This window comes from Mangifera indica, chromosome 14, assembly GCF_011075055.1.
Source record: "Mangifera indica cultivar Alphonso chromosome 14, CATAS_Mindica_2.1, whole genome shotgun sequence".
Taxonomy (NCBI): domain Eukaryota; kingdom Viridiplantae; phylum Streptophyta; class Magnoliopsida; order Sapindales; family Anacardiaceae; genus Mangifera; species Mangifera indica.
Genome location: NC_058150.1, coordinates 2422696 through 2437976, shown reverse-complemented (window position 1 = coordinate 2437976; position 15281 = coordinate 2422696). Strand labels below are relative to the sequence as shown.

Here is a 15281-nt window from a genome sequence, read left to right as displayed (position 1 = left end):
TCCATATAAAATTTAGTCTATTTTCACATACCTAATCATTTTATTTTAAAATTAAAGAATAAAATCATCATTTTATCAGTAATATTAAAATAAATAAAATTATATCTTATTTTTCCTTTTGATTTATAAAATTAATAATTTACCGTAGAATTAAGTTTCGAAAAATTTATTTTTCTTATCTAGAGTTTGGAAAATAAATTCGATCAACTAATCCGACAAATAATAGCCTCCCTCTCTAGCGTTTTTCTTTCAATGGTGCTCGTCCGAAGTATCATCTCAGAAATGGCATTTCTCTCCCTCTTTGAAGCGTCATCTTGTTTGAACGATGTCTTTATTATCCAGACAACAAGTAATATTACATAAATCTAATTTTGATTATTTTATTAAATACTTATATAATATTTTTTAATTATATGATAAAATATTATTTAAATATCTAATCGAGTATTCAAAATTATATATTCATTGTTTTTATTGTTTGGTTTATATGAATATGGGCAAAGAGATAAGCATAATGCAGCTGATTAATCTGATAAGAAGGAATCATGCATAAAATTAAAAATAACCCAACAACTAATAAGTTGCAGGCAGATGTGAACTTGAATAATCAAATATTCAGCTAACTTAGTTGAATGGTCGATCTTGTGAAGGACGGTGAGCTTACTTTATTGATGTTAAAGTTCTGCAACTGGACATTTTCAAAGCATCTTTTTCACTTGCAGTCATCCATGGCTAAGCACAAGATCAGAATGACTGACTCTACATTCACGCAACATAATTGTTTATTATTATATCATGATCCCACCTTCTGTATCTTCAGTGAAATCAGAACGCCACCATCTTCATTAATTTTCTTCTTCTTCTGGGGATCGATTTACAATAAGAGGTATTTCCCTATCATCTACGTGTTCTAACCACGGCAAGACTCCATTTGGTTTCTTCCTGATCAAGAAAGTCAGAAGTCAGTCTTCCATTTGAACCCATATATCCCTTCTATAGATAGATATCATCATATTCCAGGAATTGGGGTCATGCTATTTGTCAACCACAAAGACTTTTCTTCTGTCGAATGCCAACATATGACTCTTTTTTCAGAGCCTCTCACCAATAAAACAACACACGATGCAATAGAAGACAATTTCATTACATTAATTTAATTAGCTGCAAAATGGAATCAGTTATCCTCCCGTCCCAAGGTTTACTCCAGTGTGAAAGTGACTAGTAAAAATATAAGAAAAAAATAAAATTTTTGATAAAATTTTAATTGATTTTCGGGAAAAAAATATAATTTAATTAGTAATATTTTATTTTTTTGTTTTAATTTTAAAAACTAATCATTTTTTCTCTATTTAAGTTTTAAAAACTCATATTTTATTTCTTTTAAATTTAATATAAATAAATAAGATGAAATTTTATTTTTTTTAATATTATTATTGAAATAATGTTTTTACCATTAAAACTAACTAAAAGTTTTAACATAAGTTTGATAACAGTTAAATATTTAGCTTTTTAAAAATTAATAAATATTACTTCGGCAACAAATTAAACCTTCATGGGAATTGTTTAGTCGTAATTAGAAGATTAATTTGTTCATACTTATCTCATAAACTTTCCATCACTATGCAAAATTAAGTAAATATAAGTCAACATATCAAACATTTATGATTGATAGATGCAAATTTAAAATAGATTTTTTGTATTCGTCATCGTCAAATAGGTATACACTTATTTGTGTCATTATATAATTAGATAATTTCGAATTAAGAATAAAATATTACTCAATTATGTGATATTATATATAAATATATATTTATTTATATACTCAAAATAAATACATATAGTATTGTTCAATGTTTATTATGTATTTGCAACATTAAATAACAAAAAATAGAGTTTTAATATAGGAAAAATAATTATTAAAAATAGTTTTTCTCAGTGTTTTAATTAAAAAAAAAAAGTCTAGTCATTGTTCGTCGTAAAAGTTTTTCTAATTAAAGGAAAAACCTAAAGTTAAACATTCAACAAGTATTGAATATTAGATTTGCTTGGCAAGTGCCTCACTTAATACTTTAGCCTTGATCATGAGTTTTCACAGTAATTTAGAATACGTTTTACAAGAAAATAATACTCTGATATTGCTAGGAAGTTTCTTGAGGAATATACAGTTATCTTCAGTAAAAAAAGCAGTTTGATTTCTTTCACGATGAAGAGAATGAAGAAGAAGAAGAAAAAGTCAGTCTTCCTTCCAACTTGAACTTGAAGTCATGTACAAGTGAAACCTACGCGTTTAGATAACCAACACGAAATATAATTAATAAAAATTATATATGGAGTAAAATTAGCTGAAATCACAATTAAATTATTAAATCTAATTAATTACATTATATTGCTCAGGATGATTCGTGGTTACATTTACTCATATAAACTTGACCGAAAGGACTTATTTTCACCGAAAGTATTCAAGTGTTTACTTTTTTACTTTGAAAATTTCAAATACTCATTTACGGAAAGTTAAAGTTGACAAAATTTTAACTTCTTAAAATTTAATCTCTTTTTTCTCCCTAAACCCTAAAAATTAACAGTTTTCCTCGAAACCAAGTTTTAAAAAGTGATATTTTCCCCCCAGGGTTTAATTTTTAATCTCCCATATTATCGCTAGCAATGAAAAGTTTTTAATGCATCATCAAACTCTTCATCGGCTAGGCTTCTAGAAAGGGGAAAAAGACTGTCAAAGCATAGTGATGGATCAATGAGTCTTTGTCGTTGAAGATAGTGTTGGATTTGATGCTAGAGATTGAAAATTAAACACTAGGGGAGGAAATGTCATTTTTTAAAATTTGGTTTAAGGAAAAACTTTTAATTTGTAAGAATCATAGGAAAAAAAAGATTAAATTTTAATTTATTTTTAATATTATAGATAAAATGATAATTTTACTCTTGAAACTAATAGACTTAACCTATTATAAATCGGTGTTTGAGATTTTTATAGTAAAAAAATAGATATTTCAAAAAATATGATACTTTGGGTGGGACTACGTCCTTTGGCCTGTAAACTTTTTATAGAGTTGACACCTTGCCAATTAAATAGAATTATTGCAACGTCAAAGACACGTGGGTACATAGTATTAAATTTGTATACGAAATGCCCTAGTGAAGGTCAAGTAACTTCACTCTCATTTTGCTATAAAGAAAAATTTTATTTATTTTCAGAGTGCGATTTCATTTAGACAATTTTTTATTATTCAAAATAAAATATTGTTATCAAAATAAATTATTGGAAAAATTAATAAATATAAATTAATACTATATTAACAATATTAACATGAATAAATAATTATTGTATTTAATTAACATTAATATAAAAATTGTAAGATATTATTTTAGATAAATACTTTTAAAATATTATTGCTTATAAATTAATATTAGGTTTAGTTAAAATTAAGATGTCTTGACTTAATTTATTTATATATGTTATAAAATATTTTCTATATTAATGATATATTATAATTTTTTCATGTTATCAAATAATAAAATTATTTTTTAATTTATCATATTGTTAAATAATGAAATTAATTAATTTTGATTGTTAGATGGTATATTATTTTAATTAAAAATTTAGATAACTTTGTCTAAAATTATAATAAATGAACATAAATTTATAATTACTTTGATAATATTTTAATACATAAGATAAAGATAATAAACAAATTATTCTTTATTATAAAAAAAATTAAAATATAAAAGTTAAAACTCATATTACACGAAACCAATTAACTTATGTTAAACTGTCACCTCCAACACTTATAATATTTTGTCTCTTATATTGTATTTATTATATATGAGATTTTTAATTTATTATATTGTATTATCCGTCATTTTATCATTAAAATCTTTTATCATTTATCCTATCAAACTAATTTGATAAGTTTTGCTTTTATTTATATAAAAACACCCCTGAATTTTTGCAAATTTCATTGATAGATCAGAAATCTCTCTCAGTTTGCAAACTTGAATTTGAAATGGAAAGCCCATTAACAGACCTTGACATGTTTGGAATTGAAGAACCCATGAGGGATTAGTGGAATGGTTATGTCTATGGAATCCTCCCACACCAAATGAAGTCACAATACATAATAAATTAAAAATTATTAATTTGTTTCTTGTCTCATATAATTTAGTTAAAAATTTGCCTGGTTCTAACATCACCATGACATTAATGGCGGAATTAACACGAAAGTAGCCTCAGAAGCCAAGATGAGAGATTATATAAATCCTTGAAAGAACTCCCCCCTTGATGGTTCGATTTCGATCTTCTTTGAAACCACAAACTAGAGCTACTTTTAGTTGTATTTCTTCTTTGAAACCACAAACTTACATCCAATTCTCTTTTCCTTCTTCTTTGAAACAAAAGTCTACAGATACTTTGACTGCCAATTATCATGGCAGAAACCGCCGTGAAGTATGTACTGGAGAAGCTTACACCATTCTTCTCAAACGAAGTACAGATGATGAACGGTGGCCGTGAAGAAATTGTTTACGTGAGAACAGAGCTGGAGCGCATGAAGGTGTTCTTGAGAACCGCCGACAGTTTAGAAGAAACTGATGAAGAAGTCAAAATTTGGGTGAAGCAAATCAGAGATGTAGCTCACGATATCGAAGATGTTTTAGACGAGTTCACTCTCCTTCTTACTCACAATCACGGCGATGGTTTCTACGGCTTTCTTCACAAGCTTTCATGTTGTGTCAAGAACATGAAGGCTCGTTATCGAATAGCGTATGAGATCCAAGGCATCAGATCAAGAATCAGAAGTATTTACGTGGGACACCTCAGACTCCGTCAGAGATTCCGAGCAGCTGACCAGGCTGGTTCGAGTTCGGCGAATTGGAATGACCGTCGAGGCGACGCCCTTCTTTTGGACGAGACTGACTTGGTTGGCATTGACGGGCCTAAAGAGAAGGTGGCTGAGTTGCTAGTGGGCGGTGGCTTAGGCCGTGCAGTGGTTTCACTGGCTGGGATGGGCGGAATGGGAAAAACAACTCTGGCGAAACAAGTATACGAGGATAGACAAGTTAAGAAGCACTTCACTATCCGAGCTTGGATCACTGTTTCAAGAAGCTTCAAGATGGAGGAGCTTCTTAAAGACATGCTTCAGCAGCTCTTTCGGGCGATCAGGAAGTCAGTTCCAAAGGACGTGGAGACGATGAACAGTGATGGGCTGAAGAAAATAATAAAAGATTTTCTTCAGCAAAGGAGGTATTTGATTGTTCTTGATGATGTGTGGCATATAAATGATTGGGATGCGGTGAAATATGCTTTGCCCACCAACAATTGTGGCAGCCGACTGATGCTTACTACGCGTAAAGTTGATTTAGCCTTCACTTCCAGGATAGAATCCGAAGGTTGGGTCTATAATGTGCAGCCATTGCCTCCTGAAGAATCCTGGATTCTTTTCTGCACCAAAACCTTTCATGGAAAAGCTTGTCCTCCACACCTGGAAGAAATTTGTAGGTGTATTTTGAGGAAATGTGAAGGGCTTCCTCTTGCGATAGTGGCAATTGGTGGGGTTTTGGCCGCGAAAGATAGGCGGAGGATTGATGAATGGGAAATGGTTCATCGGAGTCTTGGTGCTGAGATTGAAGGCAATGACAAACTGCAGAATTTGAAGAAAGTGCTTTCACTCAGCTTAAATGATTTGCCATGCCATTTGAAAGCAGGATTTCTTTACTTGAGCATCTTTCCGGAGAATCTTTCAATCGAACCGATGAGATTGGTTCGGCTGTGGACAGCAGAAGGATTTGTTGAAGCAAAAGAAGGGAAGACACAGGAAGAAGTTGCAGAGGAGTACCTCAGCGAGCTCTTGAATAGAAGCCTGATGCAGGTGGCTGAAACAACAAGCGATGGAAGAGTCAAGGCCTGCAGAATTCACGACTTTCTGAGGGAAATCATTATACCAAAGTCCAGAGAGCACAACATTGCAGCCATAGCTAAAGAACACATCAATCAGAACGCACTATGGCCAGAAAAAGTTCGACGATTAACAATTCACAATACACTGCAAAATGTTCAGCAGAACAGGTGTGTTAACGCTTCTCAATTGCGTTCTCTGTTCATGTTTGGGATAGAAGAAAAGCCGTGCTTACACGCACTTTTTCCGAGTGGATTTAATCTTCTTGGCGTCCTGGACATGCGAGATACACCAATCACAAAATTTCCCATTGAAATTGTCAACTTGTATTATTTGAAGTACCTGAGCTTGAGAAACACCAAGGTGAAAACGATTCCAAGACTCATTGGCAAGCTGCAGAACCTGGAGACATTGGATCTTAAACATGCCTATGTCACAGAATTGCCTGCTGAGATTCTCAACCTCAAAAACCTTCGCCATCTCATGGTTTACCGATATGAATACGAGTCTTATACCAATACTAAATTCGGCTTCAAAGGTTTAGAGAAGATTGGTGTCCTTCAATCTTTGCAGAAAATTTGTTTTATCGAGGCAAATCATGTTGGCATACTACAAGAGCTTGCCAAGTTAACTCAACTTAGAAGACTCGGAGTCCTAAAGTTGAGAAAACAAGATGGGAACATGTTGTGCTCGTCTATCGAAAATTTGACAAACCTTCGTGCATTGTCAATAGTTTCAACAGAGGAGAATGAGATTATTGATCTTCAGCACCTTTACCATCCTCCTCAGCTCCTTCAAAGAATCTATTTGGGAGGTAGGTTGGAGAGTTTCCCTCATTGGATATCTTATGTTCACAGCCTGGTGAAAGTTTATCTAAGATTTTGTAGATTGAAGGAAGATCCTTTGGTGTTTCTACAAAACCTTCCGAACCTCATCCATCTCGAACTGCTTCAAGTATACGATGGGGACACGCTCTGCTTCATGGCTGGTGGGTTCAAGAAACTGAAGCAACTAGGTCTGGACAAGTTTGACGAGCTAAGATTCGTGGAAATACAGAAGGGGGCGATGTCATGCATTGAAAAGCTTAGCATCCAGCGGTGTAAGTCGCTGGAGAAGGTGCCACTGGGAATTGAGCATCTGAATGAATTGAAACTGCTGGAATTTTTTGACATGCCGCATAAACTGCTGAAGACGATTTGCCCAGATCAAGAAGGTGAGGACTATTGGAGAGTCTCTCGCATTCCTGAAGTGTACTCAACTTACTGGAGAGATGGCGGATGGGAAGTTTATACCCTGGAGAGTTTTAGTGAAGGGGAAAATGCCCCTATACTTAACACAGTCTTCAAAAACTGGGAACTTCAGACTCGTTGGAAGTAGTTCATACGAAGTCGTTTCCAACTGTAAATAACGTGTAGAAACTGTATGATATCAACTGCGTAGCTTCTGCATAGAATCTTTTATCTTGTAAATAAGAAGAAAAAAAAAATAAGTGTACTTTGAAGATTGTAACTCACAAATTACAATCTTCAAAGCCCAATAAAACGACAATACCAGACTCGTTGCTTATTGCTACATAAAGATGGGTCATCCAAACCCATTCAAATAAACCCTTTAAGCCCCTGTCAAGAATAAAACTAAATCTGCATGCTGAGATTCTTCAGCTTACAGATGTTGGCGATGCATTGCCTGCTAAAGGACTGGCCCCGACGCCCAAAACTTGATTCTTGAGAACTCAATTGGCAGTAGTTGTTACCATAAAAGTTAGATTGCAATTTCACAAAATTTACAAATTGTTATATGCGTACAGCTTTAAGATGTGTTTTCTCCTAAAAAGGTAAACACTCTTCTTCTAAATACTCGACCCAAATCTACAACTTCAGATTCCCTCATTTGCCTGCTAGAATGGTTAGATTCCCCAAGTGTTGGGTCTTTTCTTGACATCCTGTTGGCGACATCAATGGTCAGACTGGCCATATCTCTGCTGCCTGTCAAAATTTGCAAGACAATACCAGAGTATGCAGGGTTGGAGACAAGTCTGTTAAGTAAGATCAGTGCTTCTCGCATCAGCAGAGCCCTACACACACACACACACCAAAAAAAAAACTCATTAGTGTAACAACTGGCTAGTCATGGCATTTCAAACCTACAAGAGTAATGATCTTTAACTGGAATGAGGCATTATGCTTTGGCAAAATGTGCTCCACAAAGCAAACATACACCCATCAATTACCTTGCTTTAAAATTTTCTGCAGGTACATCATCACTTGCTGCTTCAGTATCCATCTCAGACACCAATGCTTGCAAAATGAGCATCAGAAAATTTGCCTCTCTATCTAGCTTATGGTTCACTAGAATTTCAAAGCCTGATACTCCAGATGAGGCTAAGAAAGCCAATACAATGATTGCATTTCTCCGAAGTTCCAAATCCTGGAAGTCCATTGTCATTAGATCAACATGTGTACATCCAAGCTGAGATATAATCTCAACTACATCACACAGATTTGAAGATGAACATAACCATATCAACCTTCATGAAAATCTCAAGTGATGTTTTTTTCTAAAAGCATGATACCTGCAGCCCATTGCCACGGCAAGCTATACAGTCAGCCAAGCCCTCAAGGATCATGCTGAAGTCTTTGGCAGCTGAAGAATTGTCCTGATTAACATCTGCGGCTCCAGCATTCCCCACTCCTTTACAACCACAGCAGAATGCAATAAATAGTTTGGGACCTAATAGTCAAAATGAATCATAAGCCATTAGGACATTTCAGTAACTCTGAAACTGTGAGTCTCAAATAGAGGAAAGGGGACAAAAAGGCTGAGCATGGTATAAGACTAATTAAGATCACCACACAAATTTCTGATAATGTTATTTATAGCAAGCATATAGTGAACTACAGACAAGATAATTATATTAAATATTGAAGCTAGATTTAATGGGACCTAGAATTAAAGGAAGGATAGCAAGTTTCTGGATGTGAGGTATTTGAATCCAAGAAATCAGTAAAGCAGTAAGTCCAAAAGATACGATAGACTCATAAAATAGTAATATAAGGATTCTAGAAATGTAATGATTACAGCGTTAATAATGATATTAATAGAAAGAAACAGAAGCAACAAAATGATATGGCTTACAATTAAGCAGCAGGTACAGAAGGCGCAATGCTTCTTTTCTCACATATAAGCCAGCTTCATGTTTTAGCAGTTCTGCAATGCTTTTAAGCACGAATTTCTGGCCAAACCTGTCTCAAGGAGAATTCCATAGAGGAAATTCTTTTAGAAAAAAGCAGTGAGAATAAAACATTGAACACAAAGCACGTAGAACAGCTTACCTTTCCCTTTCCATATAAGATCGATTGCTCAATACAATCAGATTCATGATAGAAACTGCTTCTGATCTTGCATATTCTTCAGTATTTTTCATCACAATTTGGAGCATCAATTCAAAGAGGGAAACCCAATTTATACCAGAAGACGATATTGTCTTGCCAGGACTCCTGCGTACCTTCTTGCATAGAGTTTCTGCGTCTGGTGGTCTTGTTTGAAATGGCATATGACCACCATAAGATACCCCATCCTCACTTACACAGAACTGTCTATTTTTTGCACTACTGGATCCATGGATATCTCCTATGTTACTCCCAGAATGAACTCCCTCGACCATGACATTGTCCCTGAGTAGAGTGCACTGGAAAGATCAAATCAAAGTTCATAAGCACGCAATAGAGAACACTAGAAGCATCACAAACAGAAGATGGAGCTATCAGCCAACTAGTAGTTGAAAGAAACAAACTTGTGAAATTTCCATACTTATTCAGTGAAGTGAACAAATTATTATAACATATACTATCAATGATATCCTACCTGAGATGCTAGTGGGGGCATTCCCCATGAGGAAAAAATGGTTGAGGACACTAACCCATAATTATCACTGTAGGCTGTTTTAAATTTAATGGATGATATAAACAAAAAAACCTCAGTCTTAGGTTGAATTAGATGAAATTTTCTGTGCTATCAAAATAGCAATTACCACCACTACTGAACACTTCCAACGCCATTTGCATGTGACTACAAATCACCATCATATGAAGAGATAGTTGCAACATGCACATACATACTTTTTGACAGGCTATTAAAATATTCTTCTCCCTGACAGTTTTTTGTCTTGGGCCAAGTAAATAAATGGATTTTAAAAATAGGGTGTTTAGAAGGATACTGGAGACAACCTTGAAATGCGGAATTAACCTAACCGATTAAAAACCAGAGAAATAAGACCAGACAAAGAAAACTAGAAGAAAATAAGATTTCATAAGACGGTCAAATAAGACCAGTAAAACTAAATAGAACCTCGAACTTGATAAGCATGCACTCATGAAAAGGATTAACGAACGTATAATGTGTGTGTAAATAAGATATAAGCAATACCTTTCTTCAGATTTCCTTTCCAAAATCAAAAGTTGCTTTAAGAACACATGTAGAATATGCAGTGATCTACTAACAATGACAACCTGTAAAAGAAAATAATTCCTCAGCAAAAGACAAGACATATAATTCATGGGGAAGTTAACAGCAAAATAATACAGTACAAACTCGCATACAGGAATAAATGACTTTAAATAATTACACGGGGCTATCTAAAGTACCTTCATAAATTCATCTTCATAATTTGTACAGCACATAGTCAATACACAATCAAAGTTCTCAGGAAGGACAGGTGGATCCATTGTGCTATCTTAATCTCATATAAACTCAGGAGGAAAGTTAAAAAAAGAAAGAACCAAAAAAGATTATATTTGATTTTGAGAAGCTGATAATCAGATACATTCCAGATGCTTAAGTTATGGAGACTAAAATATAGCATCTCTTGGAAGAGCCAAATACCAAGCTCAATCCCTTAAGCCTAGTTCTTGGAACTTGCTTTAAAGCATGATCAACAACACTCATAAAGATACAATTCAGGAATCTATGCTATTACTAATGGTCTAGCCATTCCCTTCACAACCCTAAGAACATTAAGAGTAATATTAGATTCTTAAGTACTTTGCATAAAAATTTCGGGAAAAAAAATATATACTCACATTTTGGACACTGCAGAGATCAAGCAGAGGTCCCAGCAAGGCCTCCAAACTTATCATCCCACTAGTGATCTGAAATATAGAGATGAAAGAAACAAGAAGAAAACCAAATCAAACACTAAACCGAGGGCAGCAAGTACAGTCTAGATCAGTAACATTTTACAGTACCCAGAAAATATTTTCATAGGAAAATAAAAGAAACTAACATTTACTTTAGCTAGAAAAATGTCAATAGAAAGTTTCACGAGGAAATATTAAGGCCCAACAATTATCTACTTCATTACTGTGCCTCCAAGTTGAAACTGTTATAAGTCTAGGGTCTGTGACAAAGACATCCAACCACAAAACACTTAGCCCACCAGGGATAGCAGGGATATTAACATACTTCATATCAGATTATAGAGAAGCACTAGCAGAATGGGATTCATCAACAACAACGAAAAAGGTCCTCAAATTGCTTCTAAATTGTGAAACTGCCTGTATTAAGTGCTAAATATGACACAACGGTCTTGAGCCATCTCTTGTCTAAAAGAGTATATAAAACATCATCACTTAGCAGTACCTTTGTTAGCACTGAATAGAGATGAGATACTTTTGCAGCTTCAGGACTAGGACAAGGGTGCATATGGTACTGCAATTCTACATTAGAACCTTTAACTGCCAGAGAGCCCATTGGTTTGGTTGATGTATTTATGCTCATCAACCCAAAAAGGTCACAAAACTCTGATGAACAATCTGCAAACAACTTGGAAATCAGACTTTTCCCCGACTTTTGATCACCTGGGGAGCTCCAGATAGCCTGCAACTTCTTAGAAAGGTCAAGATGTGTATACAGATCCACTTGAACACCTATGGCCTTAAAGCTTGAGCTGGCTACCATACAACAAAGGGAAAAAAAAACAGTACATGAAGAAAACTGGCAAAAAAATATGTAAATAAATCAGGAAATAAGAAAACCTATACCATATCTTGAACTTGTTTCTCACCTATACAAATCTGACGGCCAGCCTGATCATTTGCAGCCTTGGCATTCTGGACTTGTTCAGAAGCCCCAAAAGGACCCATACCAGAAAATGCAAATTTCCTGTTACATTGGCCAATATAATACATTATTTGTCAAAATTTTAGTAAAATATAAGTATAAAAGAGCTACTTAACTTATATTCCTCATAAAAATGGATATTATGTTAAGACATAAAATAAAAAGTTCAGAAGATACAAGAATGGTCCTTTAACCAACTGTTTTGTAAGACTTTCTCGTAAAAGAGGGATAACATGCAATTAAAGTTTCAGTTGTTTTATGTAGCTGAGCAAAAGCCACAATAAAGTTTCAGCCATTCAAAGACATCAACCTGGATACCATCAACTACTTTCAGATATAAACTTCAAATCTAAAACCTAGTCTATTCAGCTAAGGCAAAGAGATAGATAATATACATAGCTGATTTCAGCAGGTTTCTAACTCTGCTCAGTATCAATATCAGAATAGCTAGAAATGTTTAGCATGATCAACAGTGCTTCTAACTCTGATAAAGATCTGATCTCATATTCAATTAGTTTAAGAGAATTTATAATAAGTTTTTGGTTTAAGAACAAGCATTAATTGGGCAATTATGAACTTTAAACCATTCAAAAGAAGGACATCATCAATAAATTATGAAGGCCAAGTCAACCTTCAAATAAATATATTAGAAGATGACAAAAAATATGAACATGCACACAAAGAAAGACAACAGCACAAATTAGTCAAACATTCTTGTTGGCCAGCCCCATGATGTCATAGAAGAACATTTTAGTTCTGTTAACATTCCAATGCAAAATCAAAGCTTCAGACGGGAAAAGAAAAAAAGAATGTATACACATGATGCAGAGATAATCTGTATATTAAAATGGAAAAAGTATAAAAAAAGAAAAACAATTTTACTCACGAGTTTGTATCTTTCCCCTTTTGAATGTTCGCAACTTCTTCCTCATTCTTTGCAGATCCCAATTTATTCAGATCCTCTTTATCATTTCTTTCCTTCTTAAGTTGGAAGCATTTATGCTCCTGAAAATGTATAGAAATTAATTGTCTACAAGCCCCTGTGCAAGAAAATATCCTTTAAAACAAGTGTAACATTTAAAGATTCATCATCGACAACTGGTACTTTGTAAAGAAATAGCCAATGGCTTGAGAATGACACAATGGAAACACATAGAATCATTAAAATGGCAAACCAAATACCTGAATTTTCTTCTGTGAAAGTACTGTCCATAAGAAAGTATCATCTATTTTAGTTTACATGTACACATAAATTGTTCTACTTAAAGGTTTTTAACAGTAATATAAGTATAAACTTCCTCTTTTCTACATAAATAAAACCTTTCATGTTTCCAAGACAAATAATCTCTAACGCTCAGCTATCACTGTACTGACAGATAGCCTTTTCTGGGCTGTATTAAATGTCAATTAATTCATTATTCAACTTGGATTGTTCTACAAAAGACTCAGGGCTACTTTAACAACCCTCACAAGCATATCCTCTCCAGTGCAGGTATCAACTAAGATGTTGTTTCCCACATCCCAAAGCCCCCTCAAGGTGAACCCTTCAGCACAATGTTACTTGGTCGAAAATAATATGAAGCAACGGGACACACATGCTACCGATTGTTACTGTCCTATTTGCACCAACAGGGATTCCATCAGCCACTACCAACAGTCACTTCTTCTCCCATTCTCCCACTCTCCCACCAGAATGCAAACAGGTTTAACTGCAACTACGTACCGGCATATGATGCTTATTGCATCTCTTATAAGAAAAGTGGTTATACCACAACCAACAATCAAATTTTACATAAAACATTTGTTTACAATAATAAGAAACCCAATAAAGAAACCCCTTTTAGGAATTATTTAGCGTAAAAAAAAGCCATTTTGATACAGATTTATCAGAAATAGCGACTACTTCAATATAAGCAATCATTTATTTAATAAACATTGCAATTCATAAAATAAAATGAAGAGAATCTGCAAACTAAAGGTAAAATAAACATACCAATTGTGTCAACTGCTTGGAGACACGTCCGAGCTCCTTCTGTAATTGCAATTAACATAAGAATCACATCAGAACTACTTCATTTCTTAACAATATAAAAAAAAAAAAAAATCAAGAAAGGTGAAAATGAATTCAGCCAAACCTTCAAGCGCTGAATTTCGAGATCCTTGGAAGAATCATTAGGGGAAGGAGCAGATTTAAATAGAACGCGAGTAGGAGAGGGATCGAAAGAATGAATTGCGGGTCTCTGAGAGAGCTCTCTTGGAGGAGAGTAACTGACGAAAGTGGGAGGTTCTTGCTGGTGCTGTTGTTGTTGTTGTTGTTGAGAAGACAGGGCGAGTTGTTCCACTTGGATGAGTTGCTGCAAGAAGTCATCGCCCCAGTCATCGCCAACTTCATGTTCTCCTGAATTCATTTTTCTTACTCACCCTGGGATATTGGGGGGGTTTCGCCTCTGCTTAGCCCTAGCCACCATTTCTTGTTCGGAAATTTAGCCCAAATAACCCTAATTTGACATTTTTGAAAAAATTAATTAAACAAAATTTTAATAATTGAGAGCTCAAGTAGATATTAATTCTTGAAAATATGCATAATTTCCAACCCACCTTATCCACCAACCGTCTTCTCCTAAATCATTTAAAATATGGATCTTAATTATCTGTCAATTTAAAAAAAAAAAAAATCATATTTTCATGATAAATACGAGTTTAAGTTTTCATTATAAATTTATAAATAAATTTAAAGGTAAACAACTTGACCTTATTTTTACGATCCTACCCTTTATAGGAAGAGGGTTTTCTGACTTAAATGAGGGTGAAATTAAATATTATTTTCAAAAATGAAAACGGGGAGAAAACAGAGATACAAATATGTTCATTTTGCTTTCACCTTAAAACTATTTTTAAAATATAATATATGAAAATATTTATTATATTTGAGGCTGTTTGTCCTCGTCTATCGATGAAAGAGAACTCTCAAAGAAGAAAGAGAATAGGGATGATGTTTGATGAAAAAAGAAAAAAACTTTATAGATATAGGTGAAAAAAAGTCGTCTTTTATATTTAAAAAAATTAAGATTGCGGTGAAATTGTTAATTTTTAAAATTTAAAGAAAAGATAAAATAAAATTATATATTTTTTAATATTACTTATAAAATGATTGTTATATTTTTATCCTTAACAAAAAATTCTAACAAAAATTAAATGATAAGTGAGTATTTGAATTTTTAAAACCTTGCGGATGAAACTTCAGAAATGCACTAAACC

The 15281-nt window shown here is 33.8% G+C and overlaps 2 protein-coding genes across 2 annotated transcripts; one reads left to right on the top strand and one right to left on the bottom strand.

Moving 5' to 3' along the window:
• Nucleotides 1-4225: 4225 nt before the first annotated feature.
• On the top strand, nt 4226-7461 carry LOC123196408 (disease resistance protein RPM1-like). The gene has a single exon (XM_044610426.1). It carries the CDS (start codon nt 4440-4442, stop codon nt 7281-7283), a length of 2844 nt encoding a protein of 947 aa, XP_044466361.1. The 5' UTR covers nt 4226-4439; the 3' UTR covers nt 7284-7461.
• Nucleotides 7462-7642: 181 nt separating this feature from the next.
• LOC123196409 (protein SENSITIVE TO UV 2) lies at nt 7643-14724 on the bottom strand. The gene is made up of 13 exons (XM_044610427.1): nt 14622-14724; nt 14159-14521; nt 14017-14055; nt 12910-13028; nt 11968-12065; nt 11544-11854; nt 10985-11053; nt 10332-10414; nt 9239-9580; nt 9042-9148; nt 8479-8636; nt 8137-8333; nt 7643-7980 (listed from the first exon to the last, which is right to left on the bottom strand). Exons 2-13 carry the CDS (start codon nt 14429-14431, stop codon nt 7716-7718), a joined length of 2061 nt encoding a protein of 686 aa, XP_044466362.1. The 5' UTR covers nt 14432-14521; nt 14622-14724; the 3' UTR covers nt 7643-7715.
• Nucleotides 14725-15281: the final 557 nt, after the last annotated feature.